Raw genomic sequence first — 22,245 nt, forward strand, 5'->3', positions numbered from 1 at the left:
TTTAATATTTCCATTTTAAAAATGGGCTATATAGGAACAATAGATCATATACCTAATTAATTATTTAGTTAATATCTTCATGTTAGCATAGGTGCATAGTAGAACAAGTTCATGTTCTGCTCAGCTTCAATAAGTGGTAGAGTCTGTAAAGCAGTTTTAGAGAGGTGTTAGGAACTTTCAAGTATTAGAGCCAATCTTCTATAAATCTATTTAACATTTGTAAACAGCAACGATGCTAAGAAATATTTCTAAACAAAAAATCATATATATTTAAAATAAGTCATAAAAATAGAAACATAAATATTAGAGTAATTCTCACAAAAATTAAGGTTCACCCATATAATAGACTTTTGTATAGATATTTAAATGATGTATTTGAAATCTGTATAACAATATGGCAAAAGTACAACTATTCCATGATGGAAATAAAATCAGAATACACAGTTTCATCAAGAAAGAAATAGCAATATATTAATAGTGATTACTTCTACTGACATGATTTTAGGTTTTCAATCTGTTTTTGTACATTTTACATTTTCTTTTCTACACTAAATATGCATTACAATCAAGCTGCCAAAAAGATCATACAAGATACTTTTGCTCTGAATGCCCTGGAAATTTGATAAAATGGAGTTTTTAGTATCATAGTTGGGAAATTAAAAAAAAACCATCTTGGGCATATCCAAGGAAACAAACTGAAAAGCAGAACCACTCTCAAAAATATAAAGATGCAAATGATTAACAACTTTTTCCTAGGACTCAAAGATTTCCCACCTATGGTTTCCAAAAGAAAATGGACAACACACATTAAAGGCAGCCAAGAACACAAGGGTAAGAGACAGCAAAAGCATCAGCTAGAAGAATAAGATACAGAAGCAAATAACAAAATTACACATATTTACATTACTGGGGATAGATTATAAAATAATTATTCATATCATGTTTAAGAAGCAAAAGATAAGCTTTAAATATCTGCAAAAAACAGAGAATCATAAAGTGACTTAGAAGACTTGGAAGTAAAGCAAATGAAATTTGGAAATGAGTAATTATTTTTGCACCTATCTATCTTAGTAAGAGACTTGCAAAAATAAGATTATCCTAAGAACTGCTGTGACATATGAACCGCTGATTTATGTGATCACATTTTGCCTCGGTCCTTTGTTTTCTTTTCTTTTGGAACATTACTTAGATACATGGCAGATATGATCTTATCTGCACATCTTTCAATTTCTCTTTTATTCTGCAAACATTTCATCACTTTAACATTGCTTCTTCTCAATCTGCTGCTAAAATCACTGATTTAATTTTAAGTTTCAGATCCAAATTTGAGGAAAGAAATTAGTAAGTGACATCTTAAGGTATTACATGAAGAAGCATAATGTATACCATGGAACTTCTTCTCTATAACCACGGCTACATTCCCACTCCTGTACTAGTGTTCTCAATTGTTCATTATCTCTCTTTTTAAGGTTAGACTTCCTGCCTGGTTAACACTGGACTTGGCCATATGACTTGTTTTGGTCAATGGAGTGTGAACAGAAGTAAAATTTTTCATCTTTTATGGAAGCTATAGAGCCACTGAGTGATCTCACTAATGCACTTGTGCTACCAAAGCAACATGCCCTAGAAGGATCTGATCCTTCACCTGGATCTGAGAAGCAGAAATAAGATGAAGCACACACAAGCAGACACAGCTCAGCTTCAGTATGAATGAGAAATAGACCTTTATACTTGTATACCACTGGGCTTCCCAGGTGGCGCTAGTGGTAGAGAACACACCTGCCAATGCAGGAGACATAAGAGATGTGGGTTTGATCCCTGAGTCAGGAAGACCCCCTAGAGAAGGGCCTGGCAACCCACTCCAGTATTCTTGCTTGGAGAACCCCATGGGCAGAGGAGCCTGGCAGCATACAGTCCATAGGGTCACACAGTCGGACACAACAAACGATTCAGCAAGCACGCAACCCTAAGACTTGGTGGATGCTCATTACTGCTGGATAATCTAAAGAAGTTTAACTCTCACACTCTTTTCCTTCCCTCCAGAGCTGTCTTGTCATTAGCTTACCAACTCTTCAGACTTATCTTCTCCCCTGGTTCTCTTTCTTAATAAAGTATACAGCTACAATTTTAGGTTATCCTTTAGAAAACAATGTCCTTTTTGCTTTCTTTAAAATAGTATGTTTAACATGCAGATGAATTTTACAGTTTCATTCTATCATCCAAAGATAAAATAAGCACAAAGAAATTGTATCAAGCTTCGTATACAACTGCCCAGTATCATCATCACCTCTCTCTATTCTTTCTGTTTCCCCTCCTTTCAATAATTAATAATGGATATCATAGTATGGGTCAGGAATTATGCTTGATGATGAAGATTCAGTGATGAGGAAAATATGGCCATGGCTTATGTCTTCCCTCATGGATCTTCCCATTTGTTAAGGAAGACGGACATCAATCAAATATTTACATACAAAAAACCTGCAAATCTGACAAATGATATGAAGGAGAAGAGAAAATATGCCATCTACACACATACTAGAGGGACTGGATTTAACCGGACAATCAATGAAAGCTTCCCAGAACTGACTCCTCAGCTGTAATCTTCAGTACAGACAGCAATCTACTAAGTAGAAGTTAAAGGAAAAACACTTATTGAAAAGACATTAGCATGAAAACACCTTAGAGGCTGGAGAAAAAAAGTAACAAGGAGTAGTAGCTGAAGTAAGGACACTATATTTGAACCAAGTAATAAGGCTGAACCTTGTGTTACAGGAGACTGCAGAACCAGGCATACCTGCCTATTGAGGGACCTTGTGGGATACATTAAGTTGGGACCTTTGTCCCCTCACCCTGCTAAAATTAGTGTAAGTATGGAGGGAAATGGATCATATTTATGTTTAAAAATTAAAAGGAAAAGAGAATGCACTAACCATAATGAAGATAATGCATTAGAAAGGGAATATAGTTACTGCAGGAAAACCAGCATTGGAAGGGAGCTATGCTCACTATACCAACAATGCTGCTCAAAACCAGTTTTGGAAAACACCATAAGTTCAGTTTGTACCAGAGTTCTGGTGTAGAGTGAAGCAGATAGATTAAAATTTTATTTAGTATGTGGAACATTTCCTGTTAACATGTCGACTGCTGCTGCTGCTGCTAAGTCGCTTTAATCGTGTCCTACTCTGTGCGATGCCATAGACGGCAGCCCACCAGGCTCCCCCCGTCCCTGGGATTCTCCAGGCAACAACACTGGAGTGGGTTGCCATTTCCTTCTCCAATGCATGCAAGTGAAAAGTGAAAGTGAAGTCGCTCAGTCATGTCCGACTCCCAGCGACCCCATGGACTGCAGCCCACCAGGCTCCTCCGTCCACGGGATTTTCCAGGCAAGAGTACTGGAGTGGGGTGCCATTGTGTTCTCTGAACATGTTGTCTATCGGGGTTGAAATAAAAAGAGGAATCAAGAAAATTCATGCATTTATGAGACAAGAAATCTAGTTTAGCAGTTTCAGGGAAGAAATGAGTATTGACTGAAGGAGATTATGAGTTTGATTAGACATATTTTAAAGTATTTTTGAGTATAAGAGAATATGTTAAAAGGAAGTGATATGAATGAGTGTAAAACTTCTTATAAGATCATTTTTTCACTACGTTAATTTTTCTAAAGGAATTCAGAATGGTTAAAGAGCAACACTTGGGATAAAGATAAAATGTGAGCTAATCATAAACAGAAACGCCATCATACCATCTACAAATGAACGAACACAAAATGTAGTCATTTATCACATTTAACATATTAGATATGTTACATAATAAGAATGAAAAGCATATTGGCAGTATTACCTGTCATTGATATAACCTAGTACAGTGTCAATATCAATATTGAGTCTTTTATTTTCTTCCACCAATTGAGAATATGCTATTGAAATATCAGAAAAATCCTTTGCAATATTAGAAAGTTCAATATCCCATGTTGATTTCTTAAAAAAAAAAAAGAATCATTTATACATGTTTATGTAACTCAAAAAGAAAAAAATTGTGTAATAATGAAATTACTTTTAGTTGCATGAGTTGATAGTTGGGAAAACAGAATGAAGCTCTGTTGGGAAATATGGAAACATCAACTTACTGTGGCATAAAAATTATTAAGTACTTCCAAATATTCACTTTCATAAATCTTTTTCTTCCAGTGTAGTTGATCATAAAGCCTTTTCAAATCATCCAGCTAAAGAAAAAATCCATACACAAAATAAATTGTGGTGCTTTCCATTCTTTTGTAAAGTAAGAAATAAATTATCTTTCAAATTATGCAACTACAGTAACTTAAATATTGATTAAAATATTATAAAATAACAATGCAGGCTGTTTTCATTATGAAAACTGATGCAAGATTCCAAATACAATTAGCAAGTCTAACAGTATTCAAATGAATAATCTTGATAAAATAGAATGTATTTTACTTTTAAGAATTGATAAAAATTAGAAAATTTAAATTGCAAATACTGCTATCAACAAATTAAAGAAGAAAATAACATGAATATGGCCAACATTCCACAAAAAAGCCATTTGACAAAATCACTAGTTTCCATAATTTTTCACCTAGCAAAAGGAAAACATACCCAAATAAAAAGAACCAACACGTAATATCAAAATAAATCATAAATGCTGAACCCATGCCCACTGAACTCAAAAATGAGGCCACATTATCTTTTATCACCACTGTTATTAATCATGTTTTATGAAATTTAGCTAATCCAAGTAGATGAAGAAACCAAATGTTACTAGTATAATACTGAATATGAATATATGTCTTCAATTTTAGATGGTATGATTGAATACCTAGTAAGATAAACTATTCTATTTAAGACCACAATAAATAAATTTGGGGAAGATAGCATAAGAGAATTAATAAGTGTTTACATACAAAGGTAGTAATCTGTTAAAAGCATTATGACAATATTTAAAAACTTTTGTCAAAAATATAATATTTGGAAATAAATTCAACACAAAAGGGAGGACCTGTAATACAGCAAACAAAAATTCTTATTTAAAAGCTTGTTGTTGTTGTTTAGTCACTACATCATGTCAAGAAAAAATATTTCATAGAAACGTTTAATATACTGTCAGTTATCCCAAAATTAATATAGACAAAATAAAGAGGAGTATTTCCTTTTAAACTTCATGAAATGAAATTCATATGGAAGAAATGTATGTGAAGCTAAATAAGAGGTATATGAAAAATAAGAATAATATTTGAAATGTGCTACCAGATATTAAAACATCTTATAATACCACTATATTAAAGGAGTATTTATTTTGGGCATTGCAATAAAGAAAGAAGGAAAACCTAGAGCCTCACAATCTGAATTCATTTTTTTAAGTATTTGAATTCAGTGAGAAAGAAGTTATTTACTTTAATTAATGGGTTAGAATAATATAGAACTTCTGTTTAAAAAAAAAAAAAGTGATATTTCTATTTCCCATTCAACTGACTTCATAACAAACACAAATTTCAGAATGACAGAAACCCAAATACAAACACAAAAACAGTCCAAATTATTAAACAACATGATTCTATGTGCATAATCTTGAACTGAAAGAGAATGTTATCTCGCCAAACAAACCAAGATTTGTGATGTATCCAATGGCATATTTTACAAAACTTGTGTGGCAAAAGACAACATAAAAACACTGAAGGAAAAGTTGAGACTGAGAAAAATCTGAGATATAGTTAGTCCTCATGAAGGATATCGGTGGATGTGGTAGATTAAAAACATCTGAAAGCTCTTCTCCATAAAGGTAATGAGAAATCTGGCTCAAAAAAAGGTCAAAATTAGATTTTTCAGAACTTTGGAAATTGAATGAAGGCTTGCAGCAAATGGGGAGCACCTAAAAGATAAATAGTTTAATCTGAGTAAGAGGTGAGCGCTTTGTGCGTTTGAACTTGTCCTAATCCTTCCCTCCAGGTTCATAATAGCCTTCCGTGCTCAGTTTCTTTCAATTCTTCCCAACCGCATGGACTGTACCCACCAGGTTCCTCTGTTCATGGAATTTTCCAGACAAGAATACTGGAATGGCTTGCCATTTCCTTCTCCAGGGGATCGTCCCGACCCAGGGATCGATTTCTGGTCTTCTGCATTTCCTGCTTGGCAGGTGGGATTCTTTACCACTGAGTCTGAGCCTATTATAGGCTCATATTAATCTTGAATATCATATTAATCTATTAGGGAGAAATACATCAGTTGGGAAGCCACCAAATTCCACTGATCTGGAATGCTTTCAAATCCTCATTCCCAAAGAGTTGTCATTATCTGACCTATCTGTTAGTTTTTTGTGTGACTCCATTTGCAAGGATGTCTCTATCTTTTTGATACAGACCTCTCCCAGTACAAAATGTCTTCCCAGAAAATTTTCTCCTAAGCCATGAATTTTTCACCCAGGAAGACATGAAGTTCTAACTGAATTCACAAGGAAAATGGAGATTTTAGAAAAGCCCATATTAGAGAAAAATGGTTGATCATCCATTTACAGATCTGAGAGCAGGCATGTGTATTTGGTGGTCTGAACTAACTCAGTGAATAATTTTGACAACTGAATGAAGTACTTCCCCTTTAATCAAGACCTTAATCCCTAATCTCTCCTGTAGGGTATTAAGATATTAAATTAACACACATCTAGTTTTAAAGATAAGATAATTGAGTATCTAAAAGGTGTAAAGTGAAGGTCACAACCATAATGTGGAGGAGAAATCTGAGTCCAACACTATGAGAGACTAAAACAACATTATACCTAAATTGCTTTAAAAATTCTCAACCTCATGAGTCATCAGAGAAATGCAAATTTGAAGCCACAACAGGATAAACTCAACAAAAGTCTTATAGTTAAATATAAATAAAAGATAATATTAGATGATGATGCTAATCTGAGGCTGGAATTCTCATACATGGTGGTCTGAGTAGAAAATGTATAACTACTTTGGAAAAAAATTGTAATGATCTATGAAAACTGAATATATGCATCTTTGGACAAGTAATTCTCAACATAAATGAATATGTAATTTTAACATGTATTTTGAGGGACTTGGTCTGAAAAACTGCAAGGACTGAACAGCAATAAACTCGAACTGCAGGTTATGAAGAAACTGGATATCAAGTTTAATTTTCAAAAAGTAAAGCCCGAGATACCCACTAGACATCTAAAGGGAGATTGAGTTGGCAGTTAGATATACAAAGCTTATAATAAAAGACTAAGCCCTTGGAATCTCAGATGTTTGGAATTTGGGGACATAAAGAGAAATGGGTGAAGGAAGCTGAGAACAAGCTTCCAGAAAAGTGAGAAGAAACAAGAATAGTGTGTGTTCCAAAAGCCAAGAGAATAAAGTTTCCAGAGACAAGTGCTACATGTACATTAACTGAAGATAAGAACAATTAATTCAATTAATGGAAATATTTTCATTAAAAAGTGAGCTGTAAAAAGGGAAAAGTGAAAAGTTTTCAGAATTTTGGAAAAAAATATGAAAATGAAGGTAAAGTATGTAAGCCTTATCAGAGATATAAGGCATATGGTTTTTACTTGAATTAACACTGGCACAATTCAGCTTTTATTATTTTTCCATTAAAATATTTTTGTTAAAATAAGGACTTGTATTAATATTTAAAAGTTTTAGAGACATTTATCACAGCTTTGTTTACAATACCTAAAAACTGAAAACATCTTAAATGTGCAATAATAAGAGTCTAAGAAACTCTCAATCATTTAAGTTGTATTTTAAAATATGATTTTGCAGAAAGTTTTTATATAGGGAGAAATGTCATCAATTATTCTATGCATATGATAATATCCTTTCAAAATATCATAAGGTCTGTCTATATAAAACAAAGTATTAACAGTGACTACATTTAAATAGTTAGATCATAGATCAGTAATTTCTGCTCCTCACATGAGTGTATTCTAAACTTTAAGGGATAAACATTAAGTATTTGTGCCATTTAAAAAGTGTATAAAATAATTTAAGATAATAGTTTGTGTAATGAATTCCACCAGATTTTATGAGGATCGTAAAGAAGAAAATAGGATCCATTAGTAGCAATTACAGTGTAGTGTAATGGTGAAAGCCTGACTGGGGATCATCTAAAGTGGGAATGTAAGGAGAGAAATAGAAACAATGAACACAGAAAATCCTTTCAAGGGCTTTTCCTGCAAAGTACAAGAAGAAATGCAATATATCTTAGGGTAAGATTTAAAAACAAAAACATGAAGCATTCAAAACAGGGAGGTGGAAAGCAAAAATAAAGAGAATAAACCTAAAGAAATAAAAAGAAAATTATAACTACAGAAACATACATTAATATTTCAGAAGCTGGAAGACTGTAGAATTGCTAATCCAAGAGTCACCTCTACTTTTTAATTCAATTTTCAAAAATTTGAAGAATCTCATTTAGAAAGTGAAAAATACACATGTAATTAAAAATAAGAGATGAGTATAAAAAAGCAATTTTATATCATGTTATATTAGATTTGAAAATTTTAACCCACTTTGATTATTTCTTGGTCCATCAAAAATTATAAAGAGATATCAAGGAGAAATATATATCTTAATAAAACTAATCATGACAAAGTAAAACAACTGTCCATAAAAATAATGCAATAATTCAAACAATCTAAAAAAATAAAAACAATAATCATTTTTCACCAATGTGTCCTATTAAAGTTTTAAGAAAAAGTTTACTTAAATCTATATTAATTCTCCAGGTAATAAGAAAGGAAGAAAAGCTTCACAATTCATTTAAAAAGCCAGCCTAATCCTGATAAGAAAATCTGTCAAATACAGCACAAATTAAGAACACTGCAATACAGACTGATTTATGAATATGGATGTAAAATCCTAAATAAAATAATTACAAATCAAACTCAGCAGTAAATTAAAAGAACAATAAACCATAACCAAGCAGAGTTCACCCCCGGAATTTTAAAATGGTTTAATTTTAATATAATACGTTGTTTCAATAGGTCAAGTGAGAAACCATTTCAAATCATCTTTACAGATGCTTACAAAGTATTCTGTGTAAGTAATCATCTATTCCTGATAGATTTTATAACCTGAGTATACTTTTAAAATCTTTAAAATGATAGCAAGCATATGTTTGAAATCAATATTTAGATAACATGAACCATTTCTCTAAAATAAAAACTTAAATAAAGAAAGCCAAATTCATAGATGTTTCTTAATATTTTATACATATTCCACACTACAAAATAAAAAGAGATGAAAAATCTTATGGCTAAAAAACTAGCCATGTGTAATTTTATACATTACCACATTTTATCCATATAACTCATAAAAACTATATAATAAAACAATAAGAAAAAATTGCATTGCAGTTTCGCTGTAACACAACTTTGTTTGTATGAGAAAAATCACTCTGCTTCTTTTCTTCTTAAAGTTCTTTCTTAAAAATTACTTTTTATTTTTTGGCCCTACCACATGACATGAGGAATCTTACTTCCCTTACTAGAGACAGAACCCGTGTCCCCCTGCAGTGGGAAGCAGAGTCCATACACCTGGACCATCAGGGAAGTCCCACTTAGCTTTTTTAGAGTGGTTTCCTATTTAGTAAATTAATAGCATCAATAATCATTGCTGGCTTATTTTTAATACAAAATTATTTAATTTGAAAGATTTTGAGATAAAATATTAATCAAAAGGTATATTGTGATAGGTATTTTTTGCATTTGAATTTATACTTACAGTACCCTAGATCAATAATTTGGCAATAAATATTAAATTTCTACTAAAAAGACAACATTCAAAAATATAAAAATATCACATATATACAAAAGTATTCACTTATTTACAACCTTTATCTGTAAAGTATATTAGAAATTAAATTTTCATACACCTATAATTGTTCAAAAAATATGAAAATCACAAAGGATTTCTGTATCTTTGAAAGTGATTTTGTATTACTTTATTGAGTGATTGGATAAAATGAACTGTAGATGGCTGTTTCTTTAATACTACAAGAAACAAAGAATTGCAGATAATGATATTAAAAAATGTTCCTAAGCTATGGGAGAAGTAGACTTCAAAGAAAACATTGGGAAAAATCATAGTACAGCAGCTTTATTTTTACATTTAAAATGAATTTGATCTTGACAACATTTTTAAAGTACTTAACCAATTTTAAAATGTTTTCTACTTAATAGGAGCTATTGTTTACAGAAATGAGAAGGGAAAAATTTATTTTCCTAGATAAAGTGACAATACAAATACAGAAAAGTGTACATTAATGAAGTAAAGATTCTAAATTGAAAGCATGAAAAAAAATAAAATAAGTTGAAAGCATGATATGCCCTGAAATTTTAAAAGATCAGTTACATTGTGTGCAATTAGGCAGCACAAATCTTTTATTTTTCTCTTGAACTAAAAGTGCTGATTGCATACCAAAAAACAATGCCTGGAAATGATGCACAACATTGCTTTTTATTGAGTGTTTAATATGCCCACTTTGAAAATACAGCTCAAAGGTTTTTTATAATGAGCAAAACACAGAAAAAATATATCTAAACTTCAACATGCTCTCATCATCTCTATAAAGTATGATAGTTCACAAATTATTTCTATAATTGAAAAACATTACTAACCTGTAAGTACACTCATAATATCTCATCCAAATAATATTATGTTATGAAGGAAAAGACTTGCCATTTTTAGAAATGATCAAAAAAATTAAGAAAGTTATTTTAGGTTTAGTGAATAAATTTCCCCTCTTTGACAATATTTTATTAAATGACATTTTTATAAATGATAAATTTCAACATGATTAGAAAACTGAGCTCATAACTATTTGGCAACGCTACATTTTATTTCAACGTCTGCACTCTACTACATTCCACCTCATCAAGTGTTATCCAGACTCACAAGGTAAAGTGATTTTCCCTCAAGTCCCAAGAATTTGTCTCCTTTCATGTTGAAGTTTAAAATGAGAGGATTCAGCCAGACAGCAGTAGGACTGAGAGGATGAGCAGAGTTAAACATTGACACTTCACCTGCCTCCTCAGAAATCTGTATGCAGGTCAAGAAGTAAAGCTAGAACTGGATATGAACAACGAACTGGTTCAAAATTGGGAAGGAATACATCAAGGCTGTATATTATCACTCTGCTTATTTAACTTATATGCAGAATACATCATGTGAAATGCAGGGCTGGTTGAAGCTCAGTTTGGAATCAAGACTGCCAGAAGAAACATCAATAACCTCAGATATGCAGATGTCGCCACCCTATGGCAGAAAGTGAAGAGAAACTAAAGAGCCTCTTGATGAAGCTGAAAAGGAGACTGAAAAATTTTGCTTAAAACTCAGCATTCAAAAAACTGAGATCATGGCTTCCGGTTCCATCACTTCATGGCAAACAAATGGGGAAACAATGGAAACAGTGACAGACTTTATTCTCTTGGGCTCCAAAATCACTGCAGATGGTGACTGCAGCCATGAAATTAAAAGATGTTTGCTCCTTGAAAGAAAAGCTATGACCAACCTAGACAATATATTAAAAAGCAGAGACATTACTTTGCTGACAAAGGTCAGCCTAGTTAAAGCTATGGTTTTTTCAGCGTCATGTATGGATGTGAGAGCTGAATTATAAAGAAAGCTGAGCAGTGAAGAACTGATGCTTTAGAACTATGGTGTGGGGAAGACTCTTGAGAGTCCCTTGGCAAATAGATGGGGAAGTAGAAACAGTGACAGATTTCATTTTCTTGGCTCCAAAATCACTGTGGACAGTAACTGCAGCCATGAAATTAAGAGATGCTTGCTCTTTGGAAAAAAAGCTATGACAAACCAAGACAGTGTATTAAAAAGCCCATGATATCACTTTGTCAACAAAGATCCATATAGTTAAAGCTATGGTTTTTGCAGTAATCATGCATGGATGTGAGAGTTGGACCATAAAGAAGGCTGAGCACTGAATAATTGATGCTTTCAAACTAGGGTACTGGAGAAGACTCTTGAGAATCCCTTGGACAGCAAGAAGATCAATAAAGTCAATCCGAAAGGAAATCAACCCTGAACATCCCCTGGAATATTAGGAATTCACTGGAAAATTCCCTGAAAGGACTGATGCTAAAGCTCCAATAATTTGGCCACTTAGTGGGAACAGCCAACATTGGAAAAGACCCTGATGCTGGGAAAGACTGACAGCAGGAGGAAAAGGGGGCAACAGAGAATGAGGTTGGTTGACGGCATCACCAACTCAATGGACATTAGTTTGAGCAAACTTGGCAGATAGTGTGACGGACAGGGAAACCTAGTGTGCTGCAGCCCATGAGCTCACAGGGTGGATCTAAATCTACCTATTTTAGATCAGTTTCTTTCAACTCCCTTATCCCATCCCATCCCTTCTGACACTTCAGTCCAGTGTGTTTCATTGTTTTTAGGCTTGCTTATTTCTGGATTACTCTACATTGCCTATGCAGTGGTGTAAGTCACTCCAATTTTAATTCAGGTGCATATTCCCTACACTGCCTAATTAAGAACAAAATACAAAATTTTCAGGGAAAGAAAATTCTAAGAATTTCAAATCTAACTCACTAAAGAAACTTATAGAAGATATACTTTAGTAACAAGAAACAAAACAGTACCAAATCAGAGATGTCTGATAAACAGAAAGAGCTGTGTGTTAAATTTGGAATATTATCAAACATTTATTGTATAAGTTAATAAGAAATTATCTTAACATAGGAATTATTAAGTATATAGACATAACATGAAAAATTGAATATATGTCAGGAAAAGATCACATGGCCCTTAAACTGTTCATGAATAATCTAATGATATTGATAATGCTTCACATCCAGTAAATGTAATATGTGTTCCAAAAATTCTAACAATTAGTAGCCCCAAAACATGTAAATAAAACACATCTTAAGAAAAAAATCAACTCTAAACATTCTAAAGTGAGTTTCATCTAAAAATATGGTTTCAAACTATATAAGGCAAAATAATTAAGAAATAATAAAGAAATACACTATCATACTGAGATATATTTTAACATAGCTTTCATAGCAATTGATACATTAGTCAGAAAATAAATCAGAAATATAAAACAGTTAAATAGCACAACTATCACAGTTCACAAAATAAACCTATTTAGACTGCACTCTACTATCAGAGAAAACATTTTTCTAAAACCAAAAATTTATGCAAGTTACCTATATAGTATTAAACCAATCAGTCTTAAGGAAATATAAATAATATATACTGCAAATACTATCTGTATTTTAAAAAAATGTATTTACATTAAAAATCAACTTAATATTCAGTGGAAACAGAAGGGTCAATTTGTCTAAGAATGATCACAGATGATTTTGAAGACAGAGCTTGCCTTTGACAAAGTTCTAAGAAATTGGTTAAGGTCCAATTTAGTAAAACTACCCAAATAAATGGAGAGATAGATCATGTTTATGTTTAAGGATCCCATCATAAAGATCTCATATTCCCATCATATAATCCATAAAGGAATGTGATTCCAATTATAACTCTAATAAAAGAATAATACGAAACTCAAAAGGAAATATAAGATTAGGGGATTCATCATAATAGATAATCAAAACTCATTATACAAGTTTATTAATGTAGACATTAAGTATTGAGATAAAGATGTTAATTAGAGGAAACAAAAAGAGAATAGAAAGAGAGATACACACAAAATAATAAGGAAGCCCCATAGTGACATAGGTGGTTCAATATTAATATATATATTAATATAGAAATAAATACTCTAAATTACAAGTTCAAGTAGCCATAGTACAAAGCTAATGTCAGTATTTTTTTAATGTTAATTATGAAAACTTACCGTTTTTTCTAAAGCAGCTAATTCATTTTTTGATGACTTTGTTTCTCTCAATACTTCAGTCACTGCCTCTTCATTCTCCTCAATATTAATATTAATATCTTGTATTGACGTACAGTAGAAATCAAACAGATTGCTAAGTTTTTCTATCTCTTTCCTAAGAGAAAAAACACAGTTGACTTTATCCACATTGAAGGGGAAACTATATTTTAAATTATATTTGAATTTGCTCCTGACTTAACAATGTAGATCAATGGAATTTATCTATTCCTAAAAGTTTTTCAACCCAAAGAAGCTCCTGAAAAGTACTACATAGATATAAAGAAGTAAATAGAGAGGAAAAAAAAGTTATGTTTCTGATGGAAAGAACCGAAAGAAAAGTGAATGATGTGTGAATTTTTAAAATAAGCCACCATTTGATTTGATTTGAAGTGAGAGAGCTAAATAGCACCTTTGATTCAGAGCCTGGATAGTACAGGGATATGAAAGGCGATTTTTAAAAAGCAGAAGAAAATAAGAGAAGAGAAGAAGCTGCAAAAGTGGAAAGACCATACATTATTAAAGCTCTGGGACTTCCTAGGCAGTCCAGTGGTTAAGACTTCACCTTCCAGTGCGGTAGGGTGCAGGTTTGATCCCTGGTCAGGAAGCTAATATCCTACATGCCTCACAGCCAAAGAACAAAACCAGAAAACAGAAATGATGTTGTATCAAATTCAGTAAAACTTTAAAAATAGTCCACATCAAGAGTGGTGGGAAGGGGTGGGAGGTGGGAGGTGGGAGGTGGGAGGTGGGAGGGAGGCTTAGATGGAGGGGACACATGGATACCTTCGGTTGACTCCTGCTGATGTGTGACAGAGGCCAACACAATATTGTGAAACAATTTTCCTTCAATTAAAAATAAATAAATTTGGGGAAAAAATGGTCCACATCAAAAAAAAAGAATCTTTAAAAAATTTAAAAAATATATAAACCTCTGGTTTACTGTCTTGTCTCCCTGACGGTCACAGTAGCCAAAGGAGTAAACTGCAGTTGCAGAAAATAAGGGGCTTACTTAAGGAAGAGTAATTGCCGAGGAGATTTTTGTTCCTAGGCGACCTTCCATAAAAACGACCAGTGCTAATCTGTAAAGCTACATAATCCTTTATTTTATCTGGTAGGAAGAAAATGGGTTCCAAATATAAAAGTCACTTTAAAGTATGGTCTTATAGTTTAATGCATGAAAAAATACAGTGAGAAAGTGACCAAAATATCATTTGCAGAAAATATTAGCAAGGAATACAGGTAAGCCCAACTTTTTTTTAAAGAAACCATAAGCAAAATAATAGAGTGGTAGATTTACCTGAAACCCATATAAGAGATTAAAGAGTAAATCATTTGCTTGTACTAAAATTCTACAATGCAATATGGAATGGAGAAACTACCCAATAGACAAATGAGCAGATAAGATAAACAAGAATTCACAAGAAAATAAATGCTAGTGACCAATAAATATATGGTGTGTTTATCGAATTCACCCAGCCTCTCAGGCACTAACTCTAATTTTAGGAGTAGAGTCAAATTAAACTGAAAGATATAATTTTACAACAGAAATAAAAATTAAAGGAACAAACAAATGAGCAAGAAGATTCCTCTTTACCCTTTCAAACCTGGAGAGTACAGGTTTCCTATCAGAATTCTATTGCTCTTCCAGGTCAAAAATGAGTGGTTGGGAGTCAGCATTTAAAACATATATGTGTGGTTCAATTTTCTTCCTTTGAAGTTAATTTTTCTTCTCTCAATATTATCCATTTCCCCAGTGCAGATAATAAACTATAGATTTTGACTGAGTAAGAAATAGCCCTGTCCCGTGAAATGCAAGAATTAAGTATTATCTTAGTGATCTCTTCATCTCTATTTCTTAAAGCATTAACTAATGTGATCGATTCCTCAGCCTTTCAAGAATCCTTCAGTACCAAAGTTGCCCCCACTGATACTTCAGATTTCATTATTCTTTTATTTGCTAAATCATAAATAAATTTAGAAGAATAAAATGGGAAGAATCATTTTACCTTTAAAGAATTACTATAAGTAGAGCAATCAAGACACAAAAGAATATATGCTGTTTCCATTTATATGGAATTCAAGAACAGACCAAACTAACCATGGTGATAGAAGTCAGAATGGTGATTACCTCTTTCAGGAAATGGTATGAACTGAGAAGGAAAATTTTAAAAAAAATTCTATATGCTAGAAACTTTTTATATCTTAACCTGAGGCATGGTGACATGAATGTATATACATATACATGTAGATAAAAATCATCAATCTATGTATTTGATAGCACACATAATTATGTTTCTATATGTCTACTAATTCTCAAAAAACTAAAAAAATAGTGAAGGAAAATTAAACATACCTTTAACATGTTACTTAGTAAATCATTTATGACTCATAATGCTTATAACAGAACTTTTAGAAAATATGCTTAAATGAGAAGAAAATTAACAAGTAAGTTATATGGTGCAATAAATAATATTGAGTAAAGAAATTAATAAAAATATGCCTTTGGGCCCTATTTAAATGTTATCTATAAAAATCACCAGCTAATTTTTATGTTCAAAATTGAGAAGCAAAAATTTTAGAAAATGTTACAAGATGTAGAATGTTTCATTTGTAATTAATATGCACTAACATCTGTTTGTGCCAAATAGATTAATGAAATGTTGAATATAAGTATGGTGTATATGTACAGAGACAGAAATAGATCAATGATTAAAATAAGAGATAGATATAGAAACATAATCAACAGCTTCAAGATAAAATAAGAAATACAGTAAAATAAGAAAAAGAGTGCAGAAAATTGAGAGCATTACAGTCTCAAATGAAGTTCCTGCCTCCACTTCTTGGCCCTATAAATTTGTAGGTTTGTCTAACTGACTTTGACCTTAGTCATTTGACTTGCTATAGTCATTTGAATGTTACCAAAAAGGGATGCAATCGGAGACTTACAAAGTTCATGTGTGAGTGTCCCTGCTTGCTCTTCAGTTCATTCAGTTGCTCAGTCATGTCCGACTCTTTGTGACCCCATGAATCACAGCATGCCAGGCCTCCCTGTCCACCACAAACTCCCGGAGTTTACTCAAACTTATGCCCATCGAGTCGGTGATGTCATCCAGCCATCTCATCCTCTGTCGTCCCCTTCTCCTCCTGCCCCCAATCCCTCCTAGCATCAGGGTCTTTTCCAATGAGTCAACTCTTTGCATGAGGTGGCCAAAGTACTGGAGTTTCAGCTTCAGCATCAGTCCTTCCAATGAACACCCAGGACTGATCTCCTTTAGGATGGACTGGTTGGATCTCCGTGCAATCCAAGGGACTCTCAAGAGTCTTCTCCAACACCATAGTTCAAAAGCATCAATTTTTCGGTGCTCAGCTTTCTTCACAATCCAACTCTCACATGCATACATGACCACTGGAAAAACCATAGCCTTGACCAGACGGACCTTTGTTGGCAAAGTAATGTCTCTGCTTTATAATATGCTCTCTAGGTTGGTCATAACTTTCCTTCCAAGGAGTAAGCGTCTTTTAATTTCATGGCTGCTTGCTCTTACTCCTCTCCTATTATCCTGAGAATATTTCTAACAGACTGGAGAAACAGGGTAGAGTCAAATCTCCCCAGTTGTCTCAGCTGAGGCTTTACTATATTAGTGGCAAATCAGAAAACATCTCTAGGTGGGGAAGATCCCCTGGAGAAGGGCATAGCAACCCACACCAGTACTCCTGCCTTGAGAATTCCATGGACAGAGGAGCCTGGTGGGCTGCAGTCCACAGGGTCGCACAGAGTTGGACATGACTGAAGCGACTTAGCACAGCACAAGGCTTTCCTAGATCAGCAGAAAATTGGAAAACATATGTAACTGAATGACAGCTCAACTATAACAAATCAGGTGAGTTATGAAAATGATTGCATTCATTAAGTAATATATGTTTCAAGAGAGGACAAGATGATGGAGTAGAAAGACCCTGAGCTTACCTCCTTTCCACACACCAAAATCACAACTATCTGCTGAACAACCATCAGTGCAAAAGACCAACCTAGCAAAAAATATCTTCTACAACTAAAGACATAAAGAAGGAATCACACTGAGATGAGTAGGAGAAGCATACTAATGATAGAGTCAATTACCACACCCCTGGGAGGCTGTCCCACAAACTGGAGCATAATTACATTGCAGAGATTCTCCTAAAAGAATAACAGGTCTGAGCCCCACATCAACCTCCTCAGCCTGGGAGTCCTGCATCAGGAAGATGAACCTCCCAGAGCATTTGGCTTGGAAGGCCATGGGGGCTGACCTTTGGGAGTCCAAGAGAACTTAGAGAAATACAGATTTCGCTCTTAAATGGCACACACAAAACCTCACACACTTTGGGAATCAGGGCAGAAACTGTAATTTGAAAGGATCCAATGGGGAGGAGCTAAGATGGTGGAGGAATAGGACTGGGAGACCACTTTCTCCCCTACAAATTCATCAAAAGAACATTTGAACGCTGAGCAAACTCCACAAAACAACTTCTGATTGCTAGCAGAGGACATCAGGCGCCCAGAAAAGCAGCCCATTGTCTTCGAAAGGAGGTAGGACAAAATATAAAAGATAAAAAGAGAAATAAAAGAGCTAGGGATGGCGACCCGTCCCGGGAAGGGAGTCGTAATAGAGGAAGTTTCCAAACACCAGGAAACCCTTTCACTGGCGGGTCTGGGGGAAGTTTTTGAATCTCAGAGGGCAACCTAACTGGGAGGAAAAAGAAATAAAACCCACAGATTACATGCCTAAAAGCAATTCCCAGCAGAAAAGTACCCCAGACGCTTGCATCCGCCACCAGCAAGTGGGGGCGGAAGAGAGAGGAGTGGGCGGCATTGCTTAGGGTAAGGACCAGGCCCGAATGCCCTGAGGGCAATCATAGGGAGCTAACGTGAGATAGCAACTTAAGCTGTGGGACAGCGAGAGAGAGAGAAAATTAACCAGTGAAAAGCGCTAACCGAACACACTGCGGGCAGTTAGCAGAACAAAGGAAGAACTGAGTGATCCCAGAGAAGAGCTAGCTGGCGGAGAACCGACCCATCCCCCGCCAGAGGCAGGAGGCAGGGGGGAGGGGGAAGGGGCAAACGCGGCCCCAGAGACAGCGTCCCCTACCAAACTGCAAACAGGCTTCCAGCTTCTAACCAAAGACTTCCTGAGATTCTGGATAGTTGACATCCGCCGGGAGGGTCGCGGCTAGAGACCAGCCCCCCAGAACAGACACAAGGCGCACCCAACCGGCGCGCGTGGAAACTGAGGCTGGGCCCACGGAGGGGAGAAAGCGCACCGCACCCAGGGAGAGTGTGCTCCTCAAGCTCCTGGCTGCCTGAGCTGCTTGGCTGGGGAAGGCACAAAACACAGGCCCAACCAAGCCTGCGTTTTTGTGGAGTACCCAAAAACTGGAACCGCACGCAACTCAGGGCCCGCCCCCTATAATGCAGCCTGGAGCCTGAGCAGTGTAGATGGGGAAGCACACACTAGTGACAGGGGGCAAACCCAGCGTGGCCGGGAACAGTGCGCGTGCTCCCCACACAGGCCAGTGACGTTTGTCTGCGGCGCCCCTCCCTCCCCACAGCACGACTGAACAAGCGAACCTGAACAAGAGACCACCTCTGCCTGCTTGTATCAGGGCGGAAATTAGACACTGAAGAGACCAACAAACAGAAGCCAAATAAACAAAGGGAACCGCCTCAGAAGTGACCGGTGCAACAGATTAAAATCCCTGATGTTAACACTGACTACACTGGAAGGGGCCTATAGATATCGAGAAGTGTAAGCTGGAACAAGGAGCTATCTGAAACTGAACCAAACCCACACTGCCCGCAACAGCTCCAGAGAAATTCCTAGATATATTTTTACTATTTTTTTTAATTAAAATTTTTTTTTCTTTTTTAACTTTTTTTTCTTTTATTTACTTTTAAAATTTCCTATTACTCCTTGATTACTCCTTAATTTTCATTTTCTTTTATTTTCTTTTAAAGTCCTCTATTACTCCTGTATTACGCCTTAATTTTCATTTTCATTCTCATATATTTTTACTATTTTTTTAATTAAAATTTTTTTCTTTTTTTTTCTTTTATTTCCTTTTAAATTCCTCTATTACTCTTTAAATTTCATTTTCATTTCACTATAACCTTGCAAAAAAAAAAGACCCTATTTTTAAAGTGAACATCATATACATTAGTTAAACTTTGTGTTTTTGTTTTTGTTTTTAATACTGTATTTTTAAGAGTCTAACCTCTACTCTAGATTTTTAATCTTTTTTTTTTCAGTATTTGATATCAATTTTGGACATTTAAGAATCCAATATTCAGTACCCATTTTACTCAGGAGTGTGATGATTACTCTCTCCCCCTTTTGACTCTCCTTTTTCTCCCCCACATCACCTCTATTTCCTCCCTCCCCCTTCTCTTCTCAATCCAATTCTGTGAATCTCTGTGGGGGTTCTGGGCTGTGGAGAACACTTAGGGAATAGAGTACTGCATAGATCTGTCTCTCTCCTCTTGAGTCCCCTTTTTCTCCTCCTGCTCACCTCTATCTCCTTCCTCCCTCTCCTATTCATGTAACTCTGTGAACCTCTCAGGGTGTCCCTCACTGTGGAGAATCTTTTCACCATTAACCTAGAAGTTTTATTATCAGTGCTGTATAGTTGGAGAAGTCTTGAGACTATTGGAAGAATAAAACTGAAATCCAGAGGCAGGAGACTTTAGCCCAAAACCTGAGAACACCAGAGAACTCCTGACTACAGGGAACATTAAGTAATAAGAGACCATCCAAAAGCCTCCATACCTACACCAAAACCAACCACCACCCAAGAGCCAATAAGTTCCAGAGCAAGACGTACCACACAAATCCTCCAGCAATGCAGGAACATAGCCCTGAGTGTCAACATACAGGCTGCCCAAAGTCACACCTAACACATAGACCCATCTCAAAGCTCATTACTGGACACTCCATTGCACTCCAGAGAGAAGAAATCCAGTTCCACGCACCAGAACACCAATGCAAGCTTCCCTAACCAAGAAACCTTGACAAGCCAATTGTCCAACCCCACCCACTGGGAGAAACCTCCACAATAAAAAGGAACCACAGACCACCAGAATACAGAAAGGCCACTCCAAAGACACCAATCTAAACAAGATGAAAAGGCAGAGAAATACCCAACAGGTAAAGGAACATGAAAAAAGTCCACCAAACCAAACAAAAGAGGAGGAGATAAGGAATCTACCTGAAAAATAATTTAGCATAATGATAATAAAAATGATCCAAAATCTTGAAAACAAAATGGAATTATGGATAAGTAGCCTGGAGACAAGGATTGAGAAGATGCAAGAAATGTTTAACAAGGCATTAGAAGAAATAAAAAAGTCATTATAAATGAATAATGCAATAAATGAGATCAAAAACACTCTGGAGGGAACCAACAGTAGAATGACGGAGGCAGAAGATAGGATAAGTGAGGTAGAAGATAAAATGGTGGAAATAAATGAAGCAGAGAGGAAAAAAGAAAAAAGAATCAAAAGAAATGAGGACAACCTCAGGGACCTCTGGGACAATGTGAAATGCCCCAACATTCGAATCATAGGAGTCCCAGAAGAAGAAGACAAAAAGAAAGGCCATGAGAAAATACTTGAGGAGATAATAGCTGAAAACTTCCCTAAAATGGGGAAGGAAATAGCCACCCAAGTCCAAGAAACCCAGAGAGTCCCAAACAGGATAAACCCAAGGTGAAACACCCCAAGACACATATTAATCAAATTAACAAAGATCAAACATAGAGAACAAATATTAAAAGCAGCAAGGGAGAAACAACAAATAACACACAAAGGGATTCCCATAAGGATAACAGCTGATCTATCAATAGAAACTCTTCAGACCAGAGGGAATGGCAGGACATACTTAAAGTAATGAAAGAGAATAACCTAAAACCCAGATTACTGTACCTAGCAAGGATCTCATTGAGATATGAAGGAGAATTCAAAAGCTTTACAGACAAGCAAAAGCTGAGAGAATTCAGCACCACCAAACCAGCTCTTCAACAAATGCTAAAGGATCTTCTCTAGACAGGAAACACAGAAAGGTGGTATAAATGCAAACCCAAAACAACAAAGTAAATGGCAACGGGACCATACCTATCAATAATTACCTTAAATGTAAATGGGTTGACTGCCGCAACCAAAAGACAAAGACTGGCTGAATGGATACAAAAGAAAGACCCCTATATATGCTGTCTACAAGAGACCCACCTCAAAATAAGGGACACATACAGACTGAAAGTGAAGGGCTGGAAAAAAAATATTTCACACAAACGGAGACCAAAAGAAAGCAGGAGTAGCAATACTCAT

At 35.1% G+C, this 22,245-nt stretch overlaps 1 protein-coding gene across 4 annotated transcripts in view; it reads right to left on the reverse strand.

Moving 5' to 3' along the window:
• Window positions 1-22,245, reverse strand: part of CCDC178 (coiled-coil domain containing 178) — a 395,761-nt gene that overhangs the window by 270,004 nt on the left and 103,512 nt on the right. For all 4 annotated transcript variants that reach the window (XM_070452800.1, XM_070452799.1, XM_070452797.1 and 1 more), the window contains 3 exons: window positions 13,851-14,004; window positions 4,127-4,222; window positions 3,841-3,977 (listed from right to left, as the gene is read on the reverse strand). In XM_070452800.1, coding sequence (XP_070308901.1) covers window positions 3,841-3,977; window positions 4,127-4,222; window positions 13,851-14,004 — 387 coding nt within the window. The remainder of the gene's footprint in view (window positions 1-3,840; window positions 3,978-4,126; window positions 4,223-13,850; window positions 14,005-22,245) is intronic.

Source organism: Odocoileus virginianus, chromosome 22, assembly GCF_023699985.2.
Source record: "Odocoileus virginianus isolate 20LAN1187 ecotype Illinois chromosome 22, Ovbor_1.2, whole genome shotgun sequence".
NCBI classification, from domain to species: domain Eukaryota; kingdom Metazoa; phylum Chordata; class Mammalia; order Artiodactyla; family Cervidae; genus Odocoileus; species Odocoileus virginianus.